Genomic DNA, 27,886 nt, shown 5'->3' with positions numbered 1-27,886 from the left:
GTAAAATTTAGGAGTGCGGCTCGAGACAAAAGCCTCGTAATGGTGAGGAAATAAGATGTCATATGCATAACACAAGTAGAATTCACCAATTTACGAGTAATCCGCTACCTGAAAATGCACTCTATGTGAAATCCACCTTGTGACCTTAACCACAAAGGACCACAATGAAGTAAACCAGTCCAGGTTGCTCGACACCCTCCACAAAGAATCAAACTTGAAACATTATATTATAGTTACTAAGCTAACTGTCCAAGCAACTTGACTAGAGTTACACCCTATCTACTTTATTTATTCATTTATTTTTTTGAAATAATCGACTTTATTTATTAGTTACTCCTACCTTAATTATAGTAAATAGCCTTGTTTGGTCTTCTTTCATGTTCCTCTTGCATTCTTATTCTGTTTTCATTTGGAATATGTATGTATGTATGTATGTTTCTGTAATGAATAAGCATTTATACAAATTCTACAAGGAAATGGCAAGCACAAGATCCAGTACAAAGAATTCTTCTCAATATCATTAGTTGTTCAGCCGGGAAGAACAAACCCAGAGATCATTACAATCAAATGGAACCCAATAAAAGAATGACCAAGAAGATGAAAATAATAATAGTGATGAAGGTTATTGAAAACTCAAATTTTGTAGACAAACCCTAATTTGGATGCATGAATGCAGGCCTATAGATACAGGGCACAATGTAGAATCAGTGTAATTACAGTTTGTTCCGAACAACGCCCAAAGCTCACAGAGCAGCTCTATCGTCGGGGCCTGCAAGTGTGATCTGTACATTTCTCGAGTTAGAACACATCCATTTTTGTAATGAAGAAATGAGTGAATGTGTTAATGGCTTACGTTGCAGTCGAATGAAAACCGCCTTGCCAGCATAATAGCTGCATTTCTCTCGCGCTCTGTTTCAAACGCTAAAACAAACGACAGCCCTTCTTTCGCTTGCCAAAATGCTGCCTGTGCAGCAGCGTTCCCGCCTCCTCTAACTCCACAGAGCTGGAACGATGGCACAAAAGTTTTAGAACAGCAGAGGATGCAAACGAAGATACCATCTTACGGGTTCTATTATACTGAGGCAATAGATAGAAACATTTTTCTTTCAGGTTTAAATGATTTGAGTATATGGCGTATTAAGGGCAACCCCAGCCAAGTTGGTCAAACTGTTGACTTGGTAACCACAGGGTTACAAGTTAACTCCCAGCAGGAGCAGCTTATTGGCCTTCTTGGTTTGAGCCAATCTGCGGGATTTATCCAATGCACACCCTTTGGTGGTACTATGTTTTCTCGTTTTATCTTCTCTTGTAGAGCTGTCAAAACGGGCCCAACTCGTGCAAAATGATCCGGCCCGGCCCTTTTCCAAATGAACCCGAGACGGGCAGCTTATTGGCCTTCCTGGTTTGAACCAATCTGCGAGATTTACCCAATGCACACCCTTTGGTGGAACTATGTTTTCTCGTTTTATCTTCTCTTGTAGAGATGTCAAAACGGGCCCAACCCATGCAAAACGGCCCAGCCCGGTTCCAAATGAACCTGAGGCGGGCCGGTCTGACCCGTTTTGACAGCTCTAAATTCTCTTGGGTGTCATTCACTTAATTTGTTGGAAACTCTAATGTCACATAGAAGTTGTTCGGATTTGAGGGTAGCTTCACTATCTTCTTGTTTCGCTGTTCTTATTATCCTAAAACTCGGCCAACCCCCTTAGTTCTGTCATATGGAGTACAAAACTATTCAAATAACCCAAGACACAAGACTTTTCCCATAACGAACCTCGTTAATTATATCGAGAGAAGGGATGGAGCTATGAACGATAGATACCTGCATTGAAGTGGAATAGTATTCCTTTGCCAAAGTTGTCTTCCCTTTACAAAGTTTCATTCTCATCTTTCCAACGTGCAATACGTGGATAGATTGTGACGGATGATCTGACCCATTCATCTGAACAATAACTACCTGCAGAAAAAAAAAACACGAATTATAACATTTGGATACAATTAACAATCTCGCAATGTCAACAAAAACATAGATAGAGAAATATATATTGTACATTAAATTCGGTTTCATGCCTTCGCACCAATGCTTCAACATAGTTTCCCAATCCCGCAGCTGTTACAGGAGAGCAGTGTCAGCCATGGATTCAGATTATATTTCCGAAAGCCTCGAAAAGGGGATTGCACAAGACAGTCTACCGCAAAACATTAGTAAATAACATTTTTTTAGCAGAAAACTTAGGTTGATGACATAAATGATAACCTGGTTCAATAGGGCCGGTGGTCGTTACAGTAACAGTCTCGACCCCTAACGTCATATCAGCTTGCAAAATTTGTCCAACATCAAATGGTTCCGGTGCGTAAGCAGGTTTCATAGCCCCTAGGTCGTGAACAGTTAATTACTATGGGCAAACATGCACAATCAAGAAATGGTGACAGTTCACGAATAGCATTCCATATTAAAAAAAAAAAAAAAAAAAAAAAAAAAAAAAAAAAAAGAGGATAATAGGCTCGCATACATACCTGAAATAGGTTCCCGTTTACCATTTTCACACCCTAAGCGATACCACTGAATTGAAAATACTGAAATATCCGGAACATCGGTGGAATAGGGTTGGATTTGCAAATACGAACCGAGTGCTTCAATGCCATCAATTCCATACAAGTCCTGTGCGTTTTCACCCCTCTTTCTCATTGCAAGCTGAGGGAAAAATACAACCGAAAGTTATTTTAAAGATATGAATCCTAGAAGAAACCTTTATAAATTGAACTTTAGCACATGATGAAAATCAAACAGGAATAGATGGAGCTAGAACCTCTTTCTGAAGCAGAAGCGAATGCTTGGACTTCTCTGCAAGTTGAACTCTCAATGCTTGAAGCTCGTGCTCCATATCCATAACCTGTTTCATTGAATAGAGAACGAAGAGAAACTAACACTTACCTTGATTGTAATTACATTCATCACAGGGAAAATAAAATCATCATAAGTCTGAAAATTAAATGTCAGACTAGTTCTAAGGGCAAAGTAGAGAGGTTAAAGTATTGTTCTTGTTAACCAGCTTGGTTGGCGTGAGTGGCCATGCACTCTCGTCCTTTAAGAGAGGTCGGGAGTTCAAACCCCCTCTCGTATGGAAAAACTAATCTGGCCAGCACTTTGCCCCTTAATTGGGCCGGCCCGGTGCGAATGGGGATTAGTCTGAGTATGGTACGGGCTTAAAGGTGCCTCCTACAGTTAGGGCCTACTCAGGACACCTCGTGGTCTGACCAAAAAATAGAAAAGTATTGTTCTTGTCCAGGTGTGAGTTCAATATTTGCAAAACTTGATGTTTACTCGAGTTTTTCCACCAAATTTGTGAAAGAAATTGAATTTTTCATCGGTGCAGCTTTGTATGGTGTCAAAGTCTTTTAAGATACACAAGCTAATGAGTAATGACACTTACCTTGCTAGGCTGATGCAGCATTTTGATACGCCTAGCCTCTTGGACTTCCTTCATCAATTCTTCAACATCCTTGTTTTCCAGCAGAGCACATAAACGTTATCCATTACTATTTAAACATGGGTTAAAAAATTAAACTATTTTTGCAAATACAAGAATCTCAAGTTTACGAGATTTATCTAGAAGCTTAAGAGAATATAAAAAAGCACAAGTATACACTGCCGTACAGTATGATTCTCAAAAATCAACATGGTTACAAGTTGGTCAGGTTGTTGACTTGGCAACCACAAGATTACAAGTTTAACTCTCAATGGGAGTAGCCTATATATTGGCCTTCTTGGTTTGAGTCGGTTAACTTTGGGCTACCTAAGTTGGTTAACCTCCTTGTGGTCTTTTGCCAGCTAGGGTCACAAGGCGGGGTTTACCCAGTGCACACCCTCGGGTAGTGGCTGCGGGTTTCCCTCGTCACCCAAACATGATTTGGTTAAGATTCTTAGTAAGACTGAGGTTTCAAAGAATAAACAAATCGATGTGCAGTAGGAATTCAGAAGTGGCCATGAAATTTTGAATTACTTGTTTTCCTGAGGCTCGGGACATCTCTTCATACTCCTGAAGAGCCTCCTCAACCCTTTGAACGGCTGCTCTTGCATTCTCTATTTCAGTCCTTGCAAAAGCTCTTTCTTCATCAACAAGTTTTTTAGCATCGTCAGAAGCCTGCAAAGAATTTCGGTTAAAAACTATTTATCATTTCAGTGACAGAAACTACTATCTTATTTTCCATTTCAATGGGTGATCTATTGGCGCATGTTCAAATGCGAGGTGAAAATATAAAGTCGATACATCAGAAATAAAATATAGAACAATTCACATGAAAAGTAAGTGTTTGGTCAGATCAATCCATTTTCAGGTTGAATATTTAACTAAGATCCATTCTTTACCTGCTTGATAAAAGTTGCAAGCTTTTTCACTTCTGACTTTTCTTGAACCAATTCTCCTTCTCTCTCAGTCAGCTGAACTGCTAAAGCTTCAACCTGAAAAAGAGACAAGAATTACAGTTAAAATACTCAGAAGGATTGATGGGAACCATTAAATACTTATGAGCTTCAAAGATATAAAAGCAACAAGATTTGTATATCACTAAAGATAATACAACACGGAAATAGAATACAAATGTGTTACTGAATATGTGCCTAAAAACTCTTTGAAGATAAATATGTGCAGTCATATCTTTTTGTTACCCGGAAACTTCTCTCACAATCTCCTAGGTTTCAACTTTCAAGTTCTTTCCCTCATTTAGGATATAGCTTCTTGTGATCTTCGACAAGGCAGGATAAGTTATTCTTCTAGTGTCTTCCTTTCACTTATTAGAGGACATATCGGCCTCTACCTTTATACCTCTTTCCTTGAACAGCAAAGTCTCTTTTATCAAAGAACGTTTCGAACGTGAGACACACTATCTCTCTCTTCCATGTGTGTATGTTTCTTTTTTATCGTCAAGTCAAAGGTTCTATAATCTACCGTGCAAAAACCAAAAGGTTCCTTAATATTACCAACTTAATTAGACTTATCCAAACCAAAGGACGATTTGAAAGAAACGGTTGAATGAAGAGAAAACTAGCAGATAGAGAGAACGAAACTAACCATTGAAATAGCCTCCTCAACGTCATCCTTGTTTCTACCCACCACACGCCCTCTCAGAGCTTCTAGTGCATCTCTAAGCTTCTTTAGAAGCACATGTTTCTCAAGTGAAGCTGCTTCCCTCAGCCTAGCCTGGAGCAAATAAAATATTGCTTTTAATATTATCAAGTCTTCAAATTTGATTAAAATTTATAATCTCTGGAACTGAAGTACACGAAAAGGAGAAGGGACAGAAATACCAACAAATATTTCCCAGACACCCAAAAAGGTTAAATAATATAATATAAACTGAAGAAAAGAGAAAATGTCCCAAAAAAGTTATACATGTGCAAATTTAGCGAGTCCATACCTCATCGGACAATTTGGCAGCAGCAGCCAGACCTTTCTCGAATTTACTGGCTAGATCACGAACTGATAGCCGATTTTGCTGGTCAAGCAAATGGGCAGTCTCTCGAGCAACCACCTCCTTCACTGAGAGTGCCTTAGGATGATCCTTCAACTCCACTATCTGATAATCTGATCCAATTTTATAATTGGAAAATCGGCTCGAATGGAAGATCACATCAGCTGAAACAGGCAGGACTGCGTCCTTTCTCACAGTGACAAAATCTCGGCTCACCCTCGTCATAATCCAAACTATTCTACACAAAAAGAAGAAGACCTCAAATCAAATCAAATCAAACACCACATTTCAGAACTCAACTATATTCCTCTTCCTTTACTGATTTTGAAAATGACTTCTTAACCTCAACTTCTGCCGTGGGTTAGAATTCACCAACTCAAACTAACTAACTACATTTGGCAATCAATCTGAAAAACCCACAAAAATGAACACACAGCACATAACCTAAAGGTGAGAGCTTTACCACCTATCATGCTTAATATGAGGAAAGCTAAACAATTTGACATGTAAATACATACAAGTGAAAGAAATTTTAGATTGGGAAGCTAATTCATACCAATAAAATCTCTGGGTCTAGATTCGTTAGGACCAAAAGAAGAAATTTGAACCCTAGCTACAATGTACTAAGAGAAAAATGAAAATTAATTAATAAGAATAGAGAAAAAAGCTAACAGTACTCACAGAGACAATAATAATGCTATGAAAAGTCGGAAGCAAAGCTGGAGCTGAGGACTTGTGGGGATCCTTTTTTGTGAGTGACAAAAGTGGTGAAATTTAATTTTGGTGGGATCAGTTTGCAGCAGTCTGTGTGTTGAGTGGTGCTCCTGACTTTCAGAGAGAGAAAAAAACAGTGAGGAGAGAGAAAGAAAAACAGCTGGTTATTGTATGTATAACGTAAAAATGGAAAGATGGCCACTTCAATGATGAAGGCAGCCCAGCAACTGGGCATTACTACTAATTAGTCGTGTTAATGAACCAGCAATAATTTCCATACTTTTTTAGTGGTGGACTTTGTGGATCACTATTTTCTCAATCTACTGAAATATAAAGTGTTAATATTGTCCCCACCGAAACTCAAACTTACAACTTCTTATATGAAAAAGCAATTTGGTATCACTAGACCCCAATGTTCTTATCTACGGAATTGATATGCTAGGTTTTAACTAGCTAATTTGGCCACTTAAAAGCATAATGTAATTAAGCATTACTTGGGTTATAGTTAATAGCTTCTTGAAAAAAATAATTATATAAAGTATATTATATCTGATCTCGAGTTTGAATAGTTTGGAAAAAAAAGTGAAGTATCACATAATATGATCTACGTTACACTTTAAAATCAATTTAAGGCGATACGCTTACTAGTCCATAATTGAATAAAATGAAAGCACCACTAATTTAATATGTATTCTAGTATAATGCAAGTGAAGTAGAGTAGAATTATCTATAAAAGGAAGGTGAGTGATGATGAGATTGAATTGAGTTCTTTTTGTGAGATTGTGGTTTCACTACATAATTTTGACATATACAAATAATTTATATGCACTATATACCATTTTTAGATGTAAACAAATAGTCATATGAAGTTATTTTATTTTAACACACACTTTATGTACGAGTACTACCTAAATACAAAATATATAATACTTTTTTCATTTATTTATGATGGAATAATTATAAATAGATCCAGAACAAGATAATATAGAGATGACCAAGTTCGGAACACTGAATCAGACCCGGCCAACCAAGGTAGCCAAGCTCCGCGCTTGGTCACAGAGTTGGCCAAGGCAGACCTTAGCCGAGGTCTGCCAAGACAAACCTTAGCCAAGGTCGACCAAAGCAGAACATTAGCCGATACATAGAATGGATAAGACACATAAACACTTAACATAATACACACAATTCATATTTATAATTCACAAAAAATTCATGTTCATAATACACAGAATTAATGTTTATTATATTATGTTTATGTACATGTGTATTATTAATATAAATTATGTACATTATAAACATGAATTATGTTCATCATGAAATCAAATTCTGTGATTGGACCAGAGTCCACGATATAATTTACCCGCAAGCACACATATTTTTGTATGGACGAAAGGTTGATAAAGCCCAATTATAAACGGGCCTATCAAAACCCAACCCAGTGGGTCCAAAAGCCCATATGAGCTCAATCCATCTTGAATTAAACCCTATAAAAGCCCTCCGTCTAAATGGCAGCTAGGGTTTTTAGGGCAAGTTGAGCTGACGGAACTCTTTGCATCTCTCTACGCACCTTAGCTCCAAACCTCGACCATGGCCGTCGGGTACTTGCACACAAACACACTCTTTCCTTACGTCAATTCAGTTTGTTTCAATATATATATGTATCTATATCCTATATGTATGAAGTTATTGGTTGTGTATTAATCTGTGTGAACTGTGGCTTGGTTGCATTGCAGAAAGAACAAGCGGATTTCCAAGGGGAAGAAAGGAGGAAAGAAGAAAGCGTAAGTTGTCGTCTTGCTTATTTTTGGTTTTGAAGGGATTGATTCCGTTTTGTTGTTGGATTATGATAATATGAGCTCCTTTGGATTATAGTTACAGTGGATTTGATTTTTAGTTGATTGTTGTTTGGATTTGTTGTGGTGTATAGAGCTGATCCCTTCGCCAAGAAGGACTGGTATGACATCAAGGCTCCATCAGTTTTCACTGTAAGAAACATCGGAAAGACACTCGTTACCCGAACTCAGGGAACAAAGGTGAGCTAATACTTGTGATCTTTTATTGTTAATTATTAGTTAATCTGGTCATTTATCTGAGATTACCAGCATGTTTTTCATATAATCCTTGACTAGAATAGTAGAATGGCTTTCTTGTTTATTAAGATGCTTTTTGGTGCTTATGATATTCTTGGGAGTTCTTTTAATTTGCAAACCTGGTTTTGATTTTATAATTATGTTTTTTTTTTATGTTAGAAATCATTTGTAGATTTGTTATATTAGGTTTGTACCTTGTAATCTGTCTGACATTGGAATTCATAATGCAAAGACCAACCTTTTAAATCTGTGCAGTTGAGTTTATGGCATGACTCTTTTGAATTTGTTCTTTTTTACTACTCTATTGAGTTTTTGTTCATTTGGAATTCTCAACCACTCAATGATTATTTTGGATTTTTTGGTTAGGTATTGTTCATCCTTACCAAAACTTTGGTTTCCTCTTGTTTCTCTTTCAAAACTACTGTTTTTTTAATGACCTTTATTATCTTTCAAATTAGATTGCTTCAGAAGGTCTCAAGCATCGTGTGTTTGAGGTGTCATTGGCTGACCTCCAAGGTGATGAGGACCATGCTTTCAGAAAGATTCGTCTCAGGGCTGAGGATGTTCAGGGAAGAAATGTCCTTACAAACTTTTGGGTATGATGTGTGCATTAATTTTTTTTGTTACCTTTATTTTCCCTACAATTTCTACTTCTGTTTTTGACTGGTCATTCCTCTGCAACAATGACAGGGAATGAACTTCACTACAGATAAATTGAGGTCATTGGTGAAGAAGTGGCAATCACTGATTGAGGCACATGTTGATGTTAAAACAACAGACAGCTATACCTTGAGAATGTTTTGCATTGGCTTCACTAAGAAGAGAGTAAACCAGCAAAAGAGAACCTGCTATGCACAATCTAGCCAGATTCGTCAGGTAAGTTTGTATTGTACAAATGCCATTTTGAGTCTATATTATGTTATTAGTTAGTCTGCTCTGTTTCAATTTCAGGAAATATTCTCTCGTGCAGATTTTATTCATTGGTACTCCGTTTTAGTTCACTCATTACTTGAGCTGTCCTTTTTATTGACTAGATTCGCCGCAAGATGCGGGAGATTATGGTTAACCATGCTCAGTCATGTGACCTCAAGGACTTGGTTCAGAAGTTCATTCCTGAGTCAATTGGCCGTGATATTGAGAAGGCCACCTCAAGCATCTACCCTTTACAAAATGTGTTCATTCGCAAGGTCAAGATCCTAAAGGCTCCCAAGTTTGATCTTGGCAAGTTAATGGAGGTGTGTATTGTAGATTTCTAGTCTAATATAGTTATAACATGCATTCACACAAGTGTAATTTGAAATCATTCCATTTGAATACTGCTAAGCTATTCCATAATTTGTTTGTGTAGGTTCACGGTGACTACACTGAAGATGTTGGCACAAAGCTGGACAGGCCTGCAGATGAGCCCGTGGCTGAGGCAACTGAACCTGTTGTTGGAGCTTGATTGTGAATTTTGTGTCTTGTGCGTTTCTTGCCTATTTATATGCTTTAATGGACCTTAGATCTTTGGCGGCTTAGGAAGAGTTTTGACAGGCATATCTTGATACTGAACCATTTGAACTTGATGATGAACCAGTTTATATTTCACTGATGCTTTTATTTCTTATAATCATATGGCATGAAAAAGGGTCATTCCAAACAGATGGTAGAAATCACATTATTAAAAACAAGAATACGAAGTAAAAGGTGAAAGACAAGAATACTTAGTATCCCACCATTTCCCCCTACCATAGTGTTTTGAAATTTATGGTATGGAAAGACAATATGGTTCAACTGTAACATTTCCAAAATGTGTTTCTGTTACATGTTTTTGGTATCTGTTCAGAAAGAATTGGAATCATTTCTTCTTGGAACAGCTCTCATAAACCAGGACTGAGTTGCTATTCCTTTATATGCATGCCATCATCTTCGGTTTTCCATACGACATCTTCCAGGCAAGTCGACAGACTTCTGTAGAACTGCAGACCAAACATACACCACATTGAATGGGGGAAAGTTGAGTGGTAAATGAGAAAAGGTGGTAGAACATAGGAATGAGTCCTAACACTGGTTTTCACTTAATAGGTTGCTAAGTCGCTGTGATTTACTCTTCTATAATCATGTCGGCCAAGGGTGTAAGGGCCCTTCGGGTGAGGGATTTTACGTTTTGTGACCAATGTGCCACATCAAACAATCATGAGGCTATAATAGTAACCAAAATATTGGACTTAAATGGTTGCATACCTTATGGAATTCCAACGTGTCTCCTTTGGCCTTTCGCACCTCAACCAGATGAAGACAAGGGGCAACTTGGAATACCTGATTCAAGAATCGTAGTTCAGACACGAAAGCTTGTATAGTTTTCAGTTAAAACAGACGATAAAGGCATTCTCTCATTTGCATACCTCAGTTGCCACGTTAAGATTTCCTTTTCTTCCTGCTTTTATGTTTTCCAACTGCATCTGAAGACAAAAACGAAGCAAGAACTGACTTAACTATCTGTGGCATTACCATATTGTTCTTTGTTTCAACAGGCGCATTATACTGCATATGAAGTAAGATTCTCTATGCATGTATTGTAAAATCACCTTGTAATTCTTTTTGCGAACATCAAAGCCTAGGGGCTTTACAGCTTCTTCAATCTTGCTGATAATCTTGTTGGCTGAGCATTTAGAAGCAAACCGCGTCTCCCTCTTGAACCCCTATCAAGAGTAAGATATGATGCCTATTTACTCTATCATAATTTTCATCCTCCTCTTAAAATACTTCAATTTACAGTGCTCTGGTTAAAGCTCACCTTGTGACCCTAACCAACAAAGGACCACAAGGAGGTAAACCAGCCTAGGTTGCCTATGCCTGACTGACTCAAACCAATAAGGCCAAATGACCAATAGACAGCAACCAGCTTGGTTGGCATGACTATGCACTCTCATCCCTTAAGAGAGGTCGGGAGTTCGAACATCCTCTCGTATGGAAAAACCAATTTGGCCAGTACTTTGCCCCTTAATTGGGCCGATCCAGCGCGAATGAGGATTAATCTGAGTATGGTACGAGCTTAAAGGTGCCTCCTACAGTAGGGCTTGCTGGCATTTAGGAATTAGGATAGATGCATAAAGATGAAAGTACCTGTTCATCAAAGAGATTCCCAAGGTCGAGTCCTTTTGCCAGAGAAATTAACCCAAATGCATTCATGGGAGTTGGATGTTCTTCTCTTCTCCCTGTCACACGACGCTCCTGTATAATATGAAAAAGAATGCACCCAATGAGCTAAATCTTATTTCTCCAAGCTCCATCTTGAAATGATCCAAACATATTATGTTTGGCAAACTCACTTCAGAGTGCTGAAAAACAGCTTCCACGTCGTCCAGATTCGCGTCTTCCATCTCATTGAAAATAGGCGGTTTATAACCTTCCTTAAACCACTCGTCCTCTAAAATCTCCGGGATGGTAATGCGCTGCAAAGTATAAACAAAAGCAAATGAAGAGTGATGCGAGTTTTGCAAGTCAGCCCTTTCGGGTGAAAACCTGTTAGCAAACAACAGGAAAAATCGCAAACTTTCACCAGCATTGTCTGCTGTGGCTTCTCTTAAGAGGTTTGATGTCTTACAAAAGTACATAGAAACTTCAGAACTTCCCACAAAAGTAAACAGGTTTGTATTCACTTACTGTCTCGGGGTTTGGATCCAAAATTCGAGTGATTAACTTCATTGCACCGAAAGAGATCCAAGGTGGAGAAGTAAATTCAGCAGAAGATATCTGCAAGCAGTGTAATAGGATTAGATTTTGTGAAATCTAACAAAGATAAAGGCGAAAAGGTTAACTCTTCAATGAAATTGTGAAAAAACGTCTTACTTTTCTGAATAGGTTTGCGAGATTATTGTCATCAAAAGGGAAGTAGCCTGCAAGCATTACAAAGAGGATGACTCCACATGACCACAGATCTGCAGTAGACCCATTGTAGCCTCGATCGTTAAGAACCTACAAAAGGAATCTCGTTCTTCAGGACCAAACATTGGAAACAAGTTTAAAAGAAGCCTTATACAAAATTACAATCTGATGTTTAAACCTCGGGTGCAACATAGTTTGGAGTTCCACATGTCGTGTGAAGTAAGCCGTCATCCTGCCAATCGAAACAGTTTGAGTAATAGATCGAATATGGCACGGGTTAGAAAGACAATGATCTGATAGTTACCCTGATTTGCTTTGAATAAGTACTCAATCCAAAGTCTGAAACTTTGAGGTTCCCGGAAGCATCCAAAAGTAAATTCTCCAGCTGCCCATCATTAACCGAGTGAATCGAAAGGTTTATAAACCACTTAGTTCTTACATTTAGTGAGGCAAAAATTATGTCATAATCTACCTTCAGATCTCGGTGATAAACTCCTCTGCTATGGCAATAATCAACCGCATTTATAAGCTGTTGGAAATACTTCCTTGCCTCGTCCTCCCTCATTCGTCCATCATTTATCTTCACAATTCAGAAAACGAGAGTAAGCGCAGTTTGAAACCAGACAATCACGAAATCAACAATTGCATTTAGCGGGAGGATGCAATTAAGTTCTAGAAAGACATGAAGTTTGCAGTGAAAAATAGATCAAAACTGAACGAGAATGGATGGCAAAATAAGCAAACTGTGCTTCGTTTTCACTTTTTGAACCACAAGAACCACACAAAAAGGGAAGAATCGGGCGTACAATTTTGTTGAGCAGCTCTCCACCGGTAACGAATTCCAAAACAAGGAATATTTTTGTCTTACTCCCCATTACCTGAAGGCAGAAAACAATAAAAGCATCAATAAAACTATGGGAACAGTTTCTAATACTACCACAGATTATCCTTCACGCAGATGTTTGGCATTCTTTGAAATCTTGTCAAACCAAGTTGGATTTGGAGAGCAAGAGATATAGAGATAGAGAGAGAGAGAGAGGGAACAACCTCGTACAAGCAAACAACATTTGGGTGCCTTATCAACTTCATGGTAGCTATTTCTCGTTTGGTCTGTCAAACAAATGGCACTCATAAGAGAATTTCACTTATAGAAAGAGCTATGTGCTGACATAATTTATCGTACAAGAAGCTCCCGAGATTTTAAGAGCCAGAAAACATCTGTGCATATTCAAGCTCCTCATCATAAAATCGAGATAATAATATTCAATTGACAGATGTATACAACAGAGAAACTATTGGTCCATTAAAGAACAAACAGCTAGCTTGGAAACTAACTTACCTGTTCCACCATTTTATCCTTAAGAACCTTATTTTTGTCGAGAATCTTGAGAGCAACATGCTCTCCTGTCTCTGAATTCCTCGCTAACTTAACTTTGGCAAACGATCCTTTGCCTATCGTCCTTTCCACCTCGTATTTACCAACTCTACGATTGATTTTCGACTGACTCATGATCAAGAACCTAGTGCAGCCTTCTTCAAATTGCAGCCCTACACTTCATAGTTCATATTCACCACAGAGTAAGCTTTCAGGATTTCATGGAGAAATTACAGAAACATAATCTTATACTTCTAAGTTCTAAGCATCAATACAACATTTTTCAGACTTCCCATTTCCTATTTTTTGTTATTAGATGAAGGCAGAGATTTTTGTTTTTAAATTTTATTTTTATCTTTTAGGGGGCGTTTGGTTCAGGTTATATAACATAACCAAGGGAATGTGACATTCCAAAGCTCACATTCCTATGTTTGGTTCACATTATCTCAGGAAATCTAACATTCCCTAGGAATGTCACATTCCCTCCACATAGGATTTTCAAGGGAATGTGATTCCCTTCAAAATCTTAGGTAATGTAAGATAACCTTAGTTATGTTAGTTTATTATTATTATTATTATTATTATTATTTATATATATATATATATATATATAAAATTATTTTTGTAATTATATATATTTTTATTTTTATTATGTTATGTTAGCATATAAAATAATTTTGTTTCTCAAGTTCAAGATTTTAGTTAATATTTTAAAATCATGTAATTATATATGATACCGTTATCTTATTTATTTATTTTAATTTTTAAATTTATTAAAATATATGAAAATATGTTAAGGATATTATAGTGTGTATAAAAGATAACCCTAAACCAAACATGATTATATTACATACCCCAATTTTAACCAAACACAGGAATCTAACATTCCCAGTAATCTAACATTCCCAGCAATCTAACATTCCCTAAGGTAATCTGACATTCCGTGAACCAAACGACCCCTTAGGGTTTGAGAATGTGATTAAGATTCAGAGATAATTCAAGGCTAACAGAGCAAATTCAGCTTCCCAGACTGTTAAACAAATCAAAACTTCAAAACAAAGGGCAACAAATAGAGAAAATCCCCATATCTCTCATCCCAATTTCTAAATGAAATTTCAATAGGGTTCAGAGATTGCAAAAATGCAGTGTTTTGATAAAATTTGAGATAAAGAGATTCCAAGAGGTACAGATTTCCAAAGTTGAGCAGAATATATCAACTCAAGAATCATGAATCATTATATGACTTACCAAAAATGTTGAAAAGATGTGAATGATTGTATAGATATAGAGAGAGAGAGAGAGAGAGAGAGAGAGAGAGAGACAGAGAGAAGTTTTGCTGAAGCTGAACCTCAAAGGAGCTTGGCTAGATATAGGCTAATGGTGATGATGATGATCAGTACAAAATGCTGGCAGTATTTGGAAGCCTTTCTATGGTCCAAGAAAAATATATTCATTCCCTCCTATTTTATCTGTCTTACTTTCCTTTTTCATCCGTCCCAAAATATTGTCCAATTTTCAAAAATAAATTTAAAAAATTTCCCAAAACAATTTTTTTTTTTTAATCTAGGTTTCCAAACTTCGCCTGATGAAGAGGTAAACTAGTTCCGAAACTCAACACAGAATTATACATTTCTGCACACAAAAAGTCCAATTTCAAACCCCGCCCTACCGCTAGACGCAACTCACAAAAAGTAAAATTTTTATATACTAGAACAATGCCTACGGTAGTATTACGGTAATAATTTGTTTTACGATTAGTTTTGATTGAAAAGAAAACGGGAAAAAGAGCAATGAATGCGAGCCAAACACAATATTTTTTTATATATAATTTTGAAATTGAGTTGAGTTTTGTACATACATGATCATAATTTGTGTGAATCTCTAATAGTATATAATTGACAAAATTGTTTTAATGTATCGGTTGATATCGTTACTCTGTAAATCGAAATGCTATGTTCGATCTTATGACATCCTATATGGAAAATGTCACTATCTGTCATTTGAACACAAGGTACTTTGTAAATATAACAATATATAATATGTATGGTTATCTAAAATCTAAAATATTATAAAAGAAGTATTAAAAGTATCTTATATAATTGATATGGTATATATAATTGATAATGATAGACGAGTAAAAATTCTCCATAATTGATGAAAGACAAAGGTAGGCACACATATGCGGTACGGTGGAAGCTTCGTCTGTCCTTGTTGTGTCAAAACCGTGTACGAATATGTGGTTGCGGATTATTTCACTTAAAGCCCTAAGGTTTGTAATCCTTTCAAATCCATCCGTATTATTATTAAAAATTGTAGAAAGACCCACCCAATGATTGTTACTCAAAACTTGCACCCTTAGGGGTGAAAACGAGCCGAACCGAGATTGGCTCGAGTGCTCGAACTCGAGCTCGAGCTAAAGATCGATTCGACATGACTTGAATTAGCTCGAGTTTGAACTTCATGTTTCAATTAATAAAAATTGTAGCACCTAAGCCTCTATCAACTTAGCATCTCACAAAAATTGTTGATATTAGTTCACGTTTGCAATAATCGATAAATTTTGAGTTAATTTCTTTTTTGGTCTTAGATTTTTAGGTGACAGTTCACTTTTAGTCCTTTTTATAAGAACATTCACATTTAGTCAGAGTATTATAGTGGTATGACCATTTTTTGTCCTTCGTCAACAAAATGATTGAAATATCATGCCACAATAATACTAGGACTAAAGTGATCTGTTATTTATAAATCTAGGACCAAAAATGAAATTAACTCATAAATTTTTATTAAATGTTATTCGATGATATAACATGTGATATATGTGTAGAAAATGTTATATTTTCTTCATTTATTTGTCTCGTAATATTTACTTTCTACATTACAATAAAATTAGCTACCATTGACTAATTGAATCTAAAGAGGTAGAATATGATTTCGCATTAGAATGTCATTAGTTCAATTCTTGTTGGCACATTCTTGTTAATATACAAAATTATATCAATATTGTTTTAAATTTTAATATTAAAAAAAACCACTACTTTTTTTAAAGAGTGAAATTTATAAAATGCTTTGAGTGCATACATTTTTAAATTTTGGTAATATGTTAGTTATTTTAAAAGTGCACAGTACACTATTAATTAAAAACCTATAAATACTAAAAACAATAAATTGCTTAAATAAATATTTTCTTCCAACAAGACAAAACATATACAAATATGTTATTTTTTAGTCTACCAGGACTATGTGGTCTAATGGTATCCGGGTTGGACTTGCATTTGGAAGGTTGTAAGTTCGAGCCTCAGTGGAGGCGTTATTGGCTCTTTTGTTTCAGTAGGTTGAGAAAGTATATGAACAGATACTACAATGTAATAGAGCTAGTAGCATTCAAAAAAAAAATGTTATTTTTTAGTCTAATACTATTATAAAATACATTTTTACTACAAATTTACATGAGATCCTCTCACGCAAGATTTATTCGTTACATGAATAAGTATGTAAATTTACAAAAATTAAAGATGCAATTGCTATACTATGGACCAAGGTCCATCTTATAATATCATGGACTTTGGTACAAAAATTATGTATATGCAATTGATTTATTATGTACATATCATTTCTTATTTATATGCCCGTAAATAAATAGACACATAACGTGCATGTTAGCTAAGAACAAATGAAATGGTAACTACAAACACATAAACGGTTAGTTGTAGAAACAAAACAATAAATTAACTATTAAATAATATATTATGTGTCTATAATTAATCGTTTATGTGTATGTAATTAATATGTTTATTTATAGCACATAAAGTATTATTATTACATGTACAAACTATGTCAAGTAAAAATGAGCTTTTGAAAATTTCACTACAACAGAAATTCAAGTAGATGAACCAAAAAAATGATGTCAAATTGTCCAAGCTTATATGTATTACTAGTTTTTCTACGCGCTTTGCGCGAATAGGATAATGCCCAATACTTACTTTTAAATAAGTATTTCAAAGTATATCAATGTAATATTATATAGAAGATGTTCATGCATAGGTAAATAAATGTTGAATTTGTTTATTTAAATCGGTAATTTAAAATATATAAATGCAAGATAATATATGAGAGATTGATTATATATAACTGTCACAAAAATAAACGTTTGCAACTTTGTAATAACGTTAATCTAAGTACTAAGTCTAAAAGCTAGTCTAAATAAATACTATTTTTGGTTTAAATGTTTCTAATTCTCTTTTAGGTAGCATTGTTATTGTTTTCATTTTCAGTACATGTCTTCTTCTTTTTCTTTCTTTTTTTTTTTTTTTTTTATTTTATTGGTAGTGTGTCATAGAGGGATTCATCATGCAATGAGATTATGGTGTATGAAGTTTTAAATTTGTCTGTCGTGTATATGACTGAGATCTTAGTTGTGCTATGAACTCTTTATCTTACAAGCACATGTTGATATTTGGTAGTGGTAGTTTTCCCTACATGGTTCATGTGTTGTGAGACATCTAATTCAAAATTAATTAAATGCATATATATTATTTTTTGTTGTAGCTACCAATTTATTTTTTAATTTAAGTAATAAGAGCAATAAAGTGGGAAAATTATGATGTAGAACCGTGTCCACACACGGTTCCAAAATTGTTCATAATTATGAATATATAGTTCAAAAATTATGAACATAAAGTTGTGAACATAATTATGAACATATAGTTCTGTAATTATGAATATAGAGATTCAATAATTGTGAATATGAAGTTAAAAAGTTATGAATATATAGCTTTATAATTATGAACATATAGTTCAATAATTATGAACATAGAGTTCTGTAATTGTGAATATAGAGTTCAATAATTATGAATATGAAGTTAAAAAATTATGAATATATAGCTTTATAATTATGAACATATAGTTCAGTAATTATGAACATAGAACTGTGTCCACATTGCAAGGTGGACACAGTTCCACGGCATAACGATTGAATAAAGTGGCGTACATACTTTTCATTCACAATAATGAAATCATTGATTTTTTTTTTAAATTTCCATTCGTTGTTGACACAAATTGTTTTGATAGTTTGTCAATGACAATTGCTGTCAATAGATGATGATAATAAATAATTCAAAATATAAGGTTACAATAGATATTGTTATAATAATATAGTAAAAATTAACTTACAAATTTCTTTAGAAGTTTTCATGCACTGATAAAAGCATAATTGAAATATTAAGTTTTGTTTTCAATAATCAAAAGAAGATTAATTAAACGAAAAAAAAAAAAAAAACTGGACTTAAATTTATTATTTTTTTAATGAAAGAAAATCAAATGATTATCAAAGTTCCTGATTTATAATCATTGAATGCTATGTATTTAGTCGAGCTAATTATTTGACCAAAGTTTATGTTAAATTTTATATTTTATTTTTAATACATTTTAACATATTCGTAGTATATGTTTAACAATTATGCTAACTCTAATTGGAATGAGGTTCGAACCTAAGACCTTTCTTATAGAAATTAATGAGTAAGTTAAGAATAATAAATAGTTAACGGAATATTCTGTTAATAAAGTTTATACTAACGGAATTTAAAGTTATTTAAGGAAAGAAAATAATATAATAAAGGGTAAATAAGGAAAATCATTAAAAATACTAAAATCAAAATACTATGAATCATTCATTTTAAGAAACAAGTAGTACCGACATTTTTTTTATTCCAGTTAAGGGCCTAACATTATTGGCTCTTATTATAATTGTAGATTTATATTTTATTTTTTAATACATTTTAACATATTCGTAGTATATGTTTAACAATTATGCTAACTCTAATTGGAATGAGGTTCGAACCTAAGACCTTTCTTATAGAAATTAATGAGTAAGTTAAGAATAATAAATAGTTAACGGAATATTCTGTTAATAAAGTTTATACTAACGGAATTTAAAGTTATTTAAGGAAAGAAAATAATATAATAAAGGGTAAATAAGGAAAATCATTAAAAATACTAAAATCAAAATACTATGAATCATTCATTTTAAGAAACAAGTAGTACCGACATTTTTTTTATTCCAGTTAAGGGCCTAACATTATTGGCTCTTATTATAATTGTAGATAGATTATAATTGTAGATTATTACTCAGCACTTACATGCATGCATACCCCTATCTTGACTGGATATGTTTTAAGCGGCCGCCGGCGCCACCTCAGGCGGCTCTCCTCCGCCGTGAATTTCATCACCATCAGCTTACTCCGACGGCGGCGGCTTGTTGAGATCAAAAGCGGCCGGTACTTTCTTGCAATGGGCATCCTCATCAGCTCTGTGGCGGCGCTGAGAACTCTTCTCGCCGCCGTCTTCATCCGCCTCCGCCTTGGGTGGTGGCCGTGGTTTTGATCGTTTCTTCTTTCTACCCCACAAAGGAGGAAGAAGTTTAGAGATATCGATAGTGTTTCTACGCCGCCTTTCTTCTTCTTCTTCATCCCCTCCACCACTTCGATTCTTCGGCCTCAACTTCCACATTTCTTGCATGAAAACAATGCAGAAATTTCAAGAATTGGGAGTAATAATAATGAAGAGAATTTCAGAAAAATAACAAATTTATACAAAATAAATTATTTAATTAATTAGTGTGGCATTATTATTATTATTCATTAAATTAAAAACTTTATTTATAAAAGTAATACATTAGCTTTTTGAGTATTTATCACCCCAAAAAAAAAGGATTTCTTGTCTATATTGATAAATTTTTATTAAATATTATCTGATGATATAACATGTGATATATGTGTAGAAAATGTTATATTTTCTTCATTAATTTGTCTTGTAATGTTTACTTCCTACATTACAATAAAAAATTGACTACCATTGAATTAATTACTCATACCATACTTTAAAAATGAAATTTATGCCTCTAATTGAGGAGGTAGAATATGATTTTTGCTTTAGAATTTTATTAGTTCAATTATTTTCAGCACACTCGTACTCTTGTTAACATAAAAATTTAAATCAATTTTTTAAATTTTATCATTTAAAAAACACACTATTTTTTTTAAAGAGTAATTAAAATATAAAATGTGTTGAGTGCATACATTTTAAAAAATTTTAATATATTAGTTATTTTAAAAGTGCACACTATTAATTAAAAATCTATAAAAACTAAAAATAATAATAAATTGCTTAAATACATATTTTCTTCCAACAAGACAAAACATATACAAATATGTGTTATTTTTTTTAGTCAAAAAGTATTACATTTTTACTAAAAAATTACATGAGATTCTCTCACACAAGATTTATTCGTTACATTAATAAGTTTTATTTGAAAGCATCTTATATGAGACGTGTAATACTACTTTAGTTAAAAATGTAATGCTTTAATTTTCAAGAAAAACATAAACTTGAGTCGGACATTAAACCTAATGCATGTAGTGGATCGGGAGGATGGCGCTTCTTCATTATTTTGACAAACTTACATAATGCACCCTTTGTGTGACTTCATTTTATTTACACCATATAAATTATTAATTAATATTTAAACCACAAATAAAAATTAGCTCTTGAAAATTATTTCATTACAATAAAAATTCATGTAAATGAAAAAAAAATGATGTTAATTAAGTAAAAATTAGTATGTAGATACTAATGTTTGTGATAGGAATTATTTTATGGGCATCATGCATGTACAATGATCAGTAAAAGGACCCATGGGATGGGGCAAGCCCGGCCCAACCTTTGCCGATCTAGGTGGACTTGTTTCCCGACCATCTCTACTTAGCTTGCCGAGCTCTAGCCTAAGTAAGTCCTACAAATTAATTGAAAGCACATAAATAAATGGTAACTACACATAAACGTTTAACTGCCCACATATACAAAATAAATTAATTGAAGACACATATTATGTATCTATAATTAATATATTAACTGCCCGCATATACAAAATCTCATTCTTGTCAATCAAAAACCCTTATTATTACACAGCACTTACATGCATGGATACCCCTATCTTGATTGGAACTGCCCAGCAGGCTGCTGGATATGTTTTAAGCGGCTGCCGGCGCCACCTCAGGCGGCTCTCCTCCGCCGTGAATTTCATCATCATCAGCTTACTCCCGCGGCGGCGTCTTGTTGAGATCAAAAGCGGCCGGTACCTTCTTGCAATGGGCATCCTCATCAGCTCGGTTACTGCAGTTGCAGCAGAACAGGCGGCCGAGCCCCTCGCCACCAAAGTAAAACCTATGGCAGTAGGGGCAAACAGGCGGCGGCGGCGGTGACTTCTTGGAGCTGCCACCAGATTCTTCCCTTTCTTGCTCTTTGCCTCCTCCTTTATCTTCCCGCATGCTCATTAATATACCCGCCGCCTCCAACACTTCATTGTCGTTGTTCGCTAAAACTGCCGCCGCCGCAGCCGCCGACAATTCTTTGTCGTTGATCGCTCTGTGGGGGCGCTTAGATCTCTTCTCGCCGCCGTCTTCATCCGCCTCCGCCTTGGGTGGTGGCTTTGGCCTTGATCGTTTCTTCTTTGCTCCCCACAAAGGTAGAAGTTTAGAGATATCGATAATGTTTCTACGCCTTTCTTCTTCTTCTTCATCCCCTCCACCACTTCGATTCTTCAGCTTCAACGTCCACATTTCTTGCATGAAAACTGAAATATATATAATCCCACCCCACAGTGATGTTAAAACTGACGCTGTGACACAAACGATTTATAACGCAGTTCGGACAAACAATCCTAATCTGCGAGGCAATTCTCAAGTTGAGAATTTGCCTAAATTCACTAAAAGCTTAATATTTAAAGTATACTGTTAGGAAATGGAGATTACACAATATAACTATCACTATTGTGACCTAAACACACGTACTACTTTTCAAGGGAATTTGGGTATCTCTTCTCAATGACTCTTGTATCTCACAATTAGATCTTGAAAGCTTGATCATGCATTGAAAGACATCCCCTATTTATAGTGCCCAGGAAGTTTACAGTTAATCCTAATTAAACTAGGACTAGATATGTTTTAATAACTTAGTTTCTAGTGGAAATAGATTTAATGACTATTTCCTTATTAGTATTCCTTTATGGAACTGGATTCCCTTTTTGCACATAATTTGACAAAACATTATCTTGAATCAACAAAAACAATGCAGAAATTTCAAGAATTGGGAGTAGTGATGAAGAGAATTTCAGAAAAATAACAAATTTATACAACAAAAAAAAAAAAAAAAAAAATTGATCAAAATTGGGGGGGAAGAAAATACGTTGATGTGGAAGAGTTAGGAGTAGTTGGAGTTGATGTTACTCGATCGCCAAAACTAATAACGCATTATATTTTACATAAAATAAGTCGCTTTAAAATTTTAATGGATAATTTGATTATTTTGAAATTTTATTTTTTACTATTTATTCATATTTACAATTTGTAATAATTTATTTTTCTTACATCAATAGAATTTTATAATAATTTTTTTTTTTTTGAAAATATCTATTTGAGTTGGAGAAAGAAAAAAAAATAATTGAATAAATAACTCAATCTAAAAATGAACTCTTGAAAATGACATTACAACAGAACTTTAATTAAGTAGATGAACAAAAGGATGCAATTTTATACTATGGACCATGGTCCAAAAGTTTAGTTCATATTACTAGCCAAAACTAAAAATGAATTATACTTTACATCAAATAAATTATTTAATTAATTAGTGTGGCATTATTATTATTATTCATTAAATTAAAAAAAATTATTTATAAAAGTAATGCATTAGCCTTTTGAGTTTAGTTTAGTTAATGTTACTAGCCAAAACTAATAATGAATTATACTTTATATCAAATAAATTATTTAATTAATTAATGTGGCATTATTATTATTATTCATTAAATTAAAAACTTTTATTTATAAAAGTAATGCATTAGCTTTTTGAGTATTTATCACCAAAAAAAGGATTTCTTTTCTATATTGATAAATTTTATTAATATTATCTGATGATATAACATGTGATATATGTGTAGAAAATGTTATATTTTCTTAGCTTCATTAATTTGTCTTGTAATGTTTACTTCCTACATTACAATAAAATTGACTACCATTGAATTAGTTACTCATAGTCTAAAAATGAAATTTATGCCTCTAATTGAGGTAGACTATGATTTTTGCTTTAGAATTTTATTAGTTCAATTATTTTCAGCACACTCGTACTCTTGTTAACATAAAAATTTAAATCAATTTTTTAAATTTTATCATTTAAAAAACACACTACTTTTTTAAAGAGTAAAATATAAAATCCGTTGAGTGCATACATTTTAAAAAATTTTAATATATTAGTTATTTTAAAAGTGCACACTATTAATTAAAAATCTATAAAAACTAAAAACAATAAATTGCTTAAATACATATATATTTTCTTCCAACAAGACAAAACATATACAAATATGTGTTATTTTTTAGTCATATTACATTTTTACTAAAAAATTACATGAGATTTTCTCACACAAGATTTATTCGTTACATGAATAAGTTTTATTTGAAAACATTTTGTGTGAGACTATGTAATACTTTAGTTAAAAATGTAATGCTTTTCAAGAAAAACATAAACTTGAGTCCGACATCAAACCTAATGCATGTGGATCGGGAGGATGGCGCTTCTTCATTTTGACAAACTTACATAATGCACCCTTTCTGTGACTTCATTTTATTTACACCATATAAATTATTAATTAATATGTAAACCACAAATAAAAAAATGATGTCAATTAAGTAAAAATTAGTAGATGCTAATGTTTGTAATATGGATTATTTTTTGGGCATCGTGCCCAGGGACGGAGCCAGAAATTCGGTTGAGGGGGGGGGGGGGGGGGGGGGGGGGCGAAACAGTACAGACCGATTCAGAAAATTTTTCTAGAAAAGGCGAAACATTAAAACAAAAGAGATAATTTAAAAATAAATAAATAAACTACCTAAGAAATATAATTGTAAATATTGTTGGATATGGACGAAAAATAAAACACGTCGAAACTTTATAAAAATATTCATAACAAAATATGAAACCTAATTAATAAAATAATTTGAATAGAAAACACATTATAAATTACACATCTTATTATAGAGTGTGTGTGTGTAATATTAAAAAAGAATTGTAAAACTATGTTGATGCTAAAATTGAAACCCTTAACCTCATTATTACCAAAGTTGTATGTGCTTTACCACCTACTCTAACTCACTTCTTATTGATATTTTATAGTTTTTTTTATACTAATACTAAAACATGTACTATATATACATATATACATACAAATACTATATATGGTGTGGGGGTGGGGGTGGGGTGAGGGGGGACAGCCGCCCCCCTACCCCCTCTCTCCCTCCGTCCCTGGTCGTGCCGGTACAGTGATCGGTAAAAGGACCCATGGGACGGGGCAAGCCTGGCCCGACCTTTGCCAACCTAGGTGGACTTATTTCCCGACCATCTCTACTTAGCTTGTCGAGCTCTAGCCGGAGGAAGTCCTGTAAAGGGTTCTTCATTCAGTTTTCATTTTCCCGGCCCTTTTAGGTCGGACTGACCCTCATGGGGCCTTGAAGTTTGATCCTGTGTGATCAGGAATCTGAGGGCACGTGGCCCTAACCTTTTGGGCCTCCGCCTTCACGTACTCGTGCATGGCCGCCTCTACACGACAGGCATGCCAACAGGCCGGGACCGGTTCCCTCACTTGGCTATAAATATGCATTAATTGATGTCAAAATGGACTTTTGACTATTTCCACAGAATAGCTATTAGCTAGGATATCTCTGACCTACTATCACATAAACCGAATTATATACCTTAAACCAACCAGCAGATCGGGCAAAGAACCCGTAACAGGAACCGACCTAGGATTGTAGTTTGTATACGTGTATTTACTACATCAGTTTGTATAAAAGATAAAGGTGATCATAAGAGGATCGAAACTATGATATTACACTACAGCACCCTATTTCTATTTGGATCAGAACTGTCCAAGCTTATATGTTTATATATAAAAGATATCACACAGCACTTACATACCACCCCTAGCTATCTTGATTGGAACTTGTACTGCATGCCCTGGCTGCTGGATATGTTGATCTCCTTAAGCGACCGCCGGCGCCACCTCAGGCGGCTCTCCTCCGCCCTGAATGTCTTCATCATCAGCTTACTCCGGCGGCGGCGGCTTGTTGAGATCAGCTCGTTTCTTGGATTTGCAGTAGAGCAAATGGCGGCCGAGCCCCCTGTTGCTACGGCAATTCCTATGGCAGAAGGGGCACTGTTTAACAGGCGGCAGCGCCTCCTTGCGGCCGCCACCAGATTCTTCCCTTTCTTGCTCTTCGAGTCCTTCTTCTTTAGATAAAAATAAAGATAAAAATTTATTTTTCTTGATGATTTTATAATTAGTTTTTTTTAAGAAAAAAATCTATTTCATACCCCTATCTTGATTGGAACTGCCAAGCTGCTGGATATGTTCATCTCCTTCAGCGGCGGCCGCCGGCAGCTCGTTGAGATCAAAAGCCGCCGCCGGCAGCTCGTTGAGATCAAAAGCCGCCGGTGCCTTCTTGCAGTTGCAGCAGAACAAATGGCGGCCGATCCCCTTGCGAAAGCAAGCCCTATGGCAGTAGGGGCCTTCTTTATCTTTCCCCAGATTCAATAAAGCCGCCGCCACCGCCGCCAATTCTTTGTTCGCTCCTCTCTTCTCGGCGCCGCCGTCTTCATCCGGCTCCGCCTTGGGTGGTGGCCTTGGCCTTGGTGATCGTTTCTTCTTTCCCACCCACAAAGGAATAAGAAATTTAGAGATATCGATCATGTCTCTACGCCTTCTTTCTTCTTCTTCTTCTTCATCCCCTCCACCACTTTGATTCTTCGGCTTCAACGTCCACATTTCTTGCATGAATTCAAACAATGCAGCACAAAATTAAACTCCCCAAACAACAAAAACAAACTCAAGAATTGGGAGTAGTGGCCATAAAGAGAATTTCAGAAAAATAACAAATTTATACAAAAAAAAAATTTAAAAAAATATCAAAATTGGGGGGAAGAAAATACGTTGATCGATGTGGAAGAGTAAGGAGTAGTTGGAGTTAATGTTTACTCGCCAAAACTAATAACGCATTATATTTTATATAAAATAAATTATTTAATTAATTAATGGAGAACTATCATTATTATTATTATTATTATTATTATTATTATTATTATTATTATTATTATTATTATTATTATTATTATTATTCATTAAATTAAAAACTTTTATTTATAAAAGTAATGCATTAGTTTTTTGAGTTTAATTTAGTTAATGTTACTAGCCAAAACTAATAATGAATTATACTTTACATCAAATAAATTATTTAATTAATTAATGTGGCATTATTATTATTATTCATTAAATTGAAAACTTTTATTTATAAAAGTAATGCATTAGCTTTTTGAGTATTTATCACCAAAAAAAGGATTTCTTTTCTATATTGATAAATTTTATTAAATATTATCTGATGATATAACATGTGATATATGTGTAGAAAATTAAATGTTATATTTTCTTCATTAATTTGTCTTGTAATGTTTACTTCCTACATTACAATAAAATTGACTACCATTGAATTAGTTACTTATACCATGATTTAAAATTGAAATTTATGCCTCAAAATGACTAAATTAGAAAAATATGATTTTTGCTTTAGAATTTTATTAGTTCAATTCTTATCCGCATACTCTGGTTAACATCAAAATTTAAATCAATTTTTTTTTAATTTTAATATTTTTTAAAAAAACCACTATTTTTATTTTGAAAATAAAACCACTACTTTTTTAAAGAGTAAATTTATAAAATGCGTTGAGTGCATACATTTTTTTAATATATTAGTTATTTTAAAAGTGCATACTATTAATTAAAAATTTAACTAGGACTATGTGGTTTAATGGTACCTGGGTTAGACTTTCATTTGGAAGGTTGTGAGTTCAAGCCTTAGAAGCATTATACTTTTTTTTAGTCAAAAAGTATTATATTTTTATTAAAAAATTACATGAGATTCTCTCACACAAAATTTATTTGTTACATGAATAAGTTTTAGTTAAAAAGGTAATGCTTTTCAAGAAAAATGAAAAAATATATATAATGTCAATTAAGTAAAAATTAGTAGATGCTAATGTTTGTGATAGGGATTATTTTCTGGGCATTCTGCCTGTACAGTGATAGGTAAAAGGACCCATGGGAAGGGGCAAGGGGCAAGCCCGGCCTAACCTTTGTCAATAGTTATGTTGTGCAACCGAATGCACCATTACGATGCAAAACAACGTCGTTTTGACTAAAAATGCGCGTCCCACTTTAAAAAAAAAAAAAACAAGTTCGATTCTCGGCAATAGCATTATTGTGGATATATAGTTATGA

General features: G+C 34.4%; 3 protein-coding genes across 6 annotated transcripts; 1 reads left to right on the top strand and 2 right to left on the bottom strand.

Moving 5' to 3' along the window:
- Nucleotides 1-491: 491 nt before the first annotated feature.
- Nucleotides 492-6,422, bottom strand: LOC109152343 (stomatal closure-related actin-binding protein 1-like). Of its 4 annotated transcripts, none has more exons than XM_019299982.1 (13): nucleotides 6,154-6,422; nucleotides 5,419-5,710; nucleotides 5,073-5,201; nucleotides 4,370-4,462; nucleotides 4,005-4,145; nucleotides 3,435-3,503; nucleotides 2,811-2,894; nucleotides 2,518-2,695; nucleotides 2,258-2,374; nucleotides 2,052-2,110; nucleotides 1,823-1,957; nucleotides 854-1,003; nucleotides 492-782 (listed from the first exon to the last, which is right to left on the bottom strand). In XM_019299982.1, the coding sequence occupies exons 2-13, from the start codon at nucleotides 5,695-5,697 to the stop codon at nucleotides 744-746; spliced, it is 1,473 nt and encodes a 490-aa protein (XP_019155527.1). In that variant the 5' UTR covers nucleotides 5,698-5,710; nucleotides 6,154-6,422; the 3' UTR covers nucleotides 492-743. The 4 variants fall into 4 exon arrangements, with proteins under 4 accessions (XP_019155527.1, XP_019155524.1, XP_019155526.1 ...); XM_019299979.1 differs by having other exon boundaries at nucleotides 5,419-5,705; nucleotides 6,156-6,422; XM_019299981.1 differs by lacking the exon at nucleotides 6,154-6,422 and adding an exon at nucleotides 6,029-6,147.
- Nucleotides 6,423-7,692: 1,270 nt separating this feature from the next.
- Nucleotides 7,693-9,863, top strand: LOC109152345 (40S ribosomal protein S3a). Its single transcript, XM_019299984.1, has 7 exons — nucleotides 7,693-7,784; nucleotides 7,920-7,967; nucleotides 8,114-8,219; nucleotides 8,735-8,872; nucleotides 8,967-9,152; nucleotides 9,311-9,511; nucleotides 9,625-9,863. Exons 1-7 carry the CDS (start codon nucleotides 7,774-7,776, stop codon nucleotides 9,718-9,720), a joined length of 786 nt encoding a protein of 261 aa, XP_019155529.1. The 5' UTR covers nucleotides 7,693-7,773; the 3' UTR covers nucleotides 9,721-9,863.
- Nucleotides 9,864-9,963: 100 nt separating this feature from the next.
- On the bottom strand, nucleotides 9,964-14,869 carry LOC109152344 (CBL-interacting serine/threonine-protein kinase 3-like). The gene is made up of 15 exons (XM_019299983.1): nucleotides 14,767-14,869; nucleotides 13,483-13,696; nucleotides 13,191-13,253; nucleotides 12,950-13,021; nucleotides 12,616-12,723; nucleotides 12,448-12,528; nucleotides 12,322-12,375; nucleotides 12,108-12,233; nucleotides 11,922-12,011; nucleotides 11,588-11,710; nucleotides 11,382-11,489; nucleotides 10,844-10,957; nucleotides 10,661-10,717; nucleotides 10,500-10,574; nucleotides 9,964-10,234 (listed from the first exon to the last, which is right to left on the bottom strand). Exons 2-15 carry the CDS (start codon nucleotides 13,651-13,653, stop codon nucleotides 10,157-10,159), a joined length of 1,320 nt encoding a protein of 439 aa, XP_019155528.1. The 5' UTR covers nucleotides 13,654-13,696; nucleotides 14,767-14,869; the 3' UTR covers nucleotides 9,964-10,156.
- Nucleotides 14,870-27,886: the final 13,017 nt, after the last annotated feature.

Source organism: Ipomoea nil, unplaced genomic scaffold, assembly GCF_001879475.1.
Source record: "Ipomoea nil cultivar Tokyo-kokei standard unplaced genomic scaffold, Asagao_1.1 scaffold2403, whole genome shotgun sequence".
NCBI classification, from domain to species: Eukaryota; Viridiplantae; Streptophyta; class Magnoliopsida; order Solanales; family Convolvulaceae; genus Ipomoea; species Ipomoea nil.
Note: the sequence above shows the minus strand (reverse complement) of the source record. Positions and strands in the feature narration are given on the sequence as shown.

Coding starts and splice junctions, on each gene's coding strand:
- LOC109152344 (XM_019299983.1), bottom strand. CDS start 13,653: ATGAGTCAGTCGAAAATCAATCGTAGAGTTGGTAAATACGAGGTGGAA. Junction 12,234..12,321: donor CAAACTATGTTGCACCCGAG/GTTTAAACATCA, acceptor TTCCTTTTGTAG/GTTCTTAACGATCGAGGCTA. Junction 11,711..11,921: donor TGGATCCAAACCCCGAGACA/GTAAGTGAATAC, acceptor TATACTTTGCAG/CGCATTACCATCCCGGAGAT.
- LOC109152345 (XM_019299984.1), top strand. Junction 8,873..8,966: donor ATGTCCTTACAAACTTTTGG/GTATGATGTGTG, acceptor CAACAATGACAG/GGAATGAACTTCACTACAGA. Junction 9,153..9,310: donor AATCTAGCCAGATTCGTCAG/GTAAGTTTGTAT, acceptor TTTATTGACTAG/ATTCGCCGCAAGATGCGGGA.
- LOC109152343 (XM_019299982.1), bottom strand. CDS start 5,697: ATGACGAGGGTGAGCCGAGATTTTGTCACTGTGAGAAAGGACGCAGTC. Junction 2,111..2,257: donor CACCGGCCCTATTGAACCAG/GTTATCATTTAT, acceptor CTCCTGTAACAG/CTGCGGGATTGGGAAACTAT. Junction 1,958..2,051: donor GGCATGAAACCGAATTTAAT/GTACAATATATA, acceptor TTTTTTCTGCAG/GTAGTTATTGTTCAGATGAA.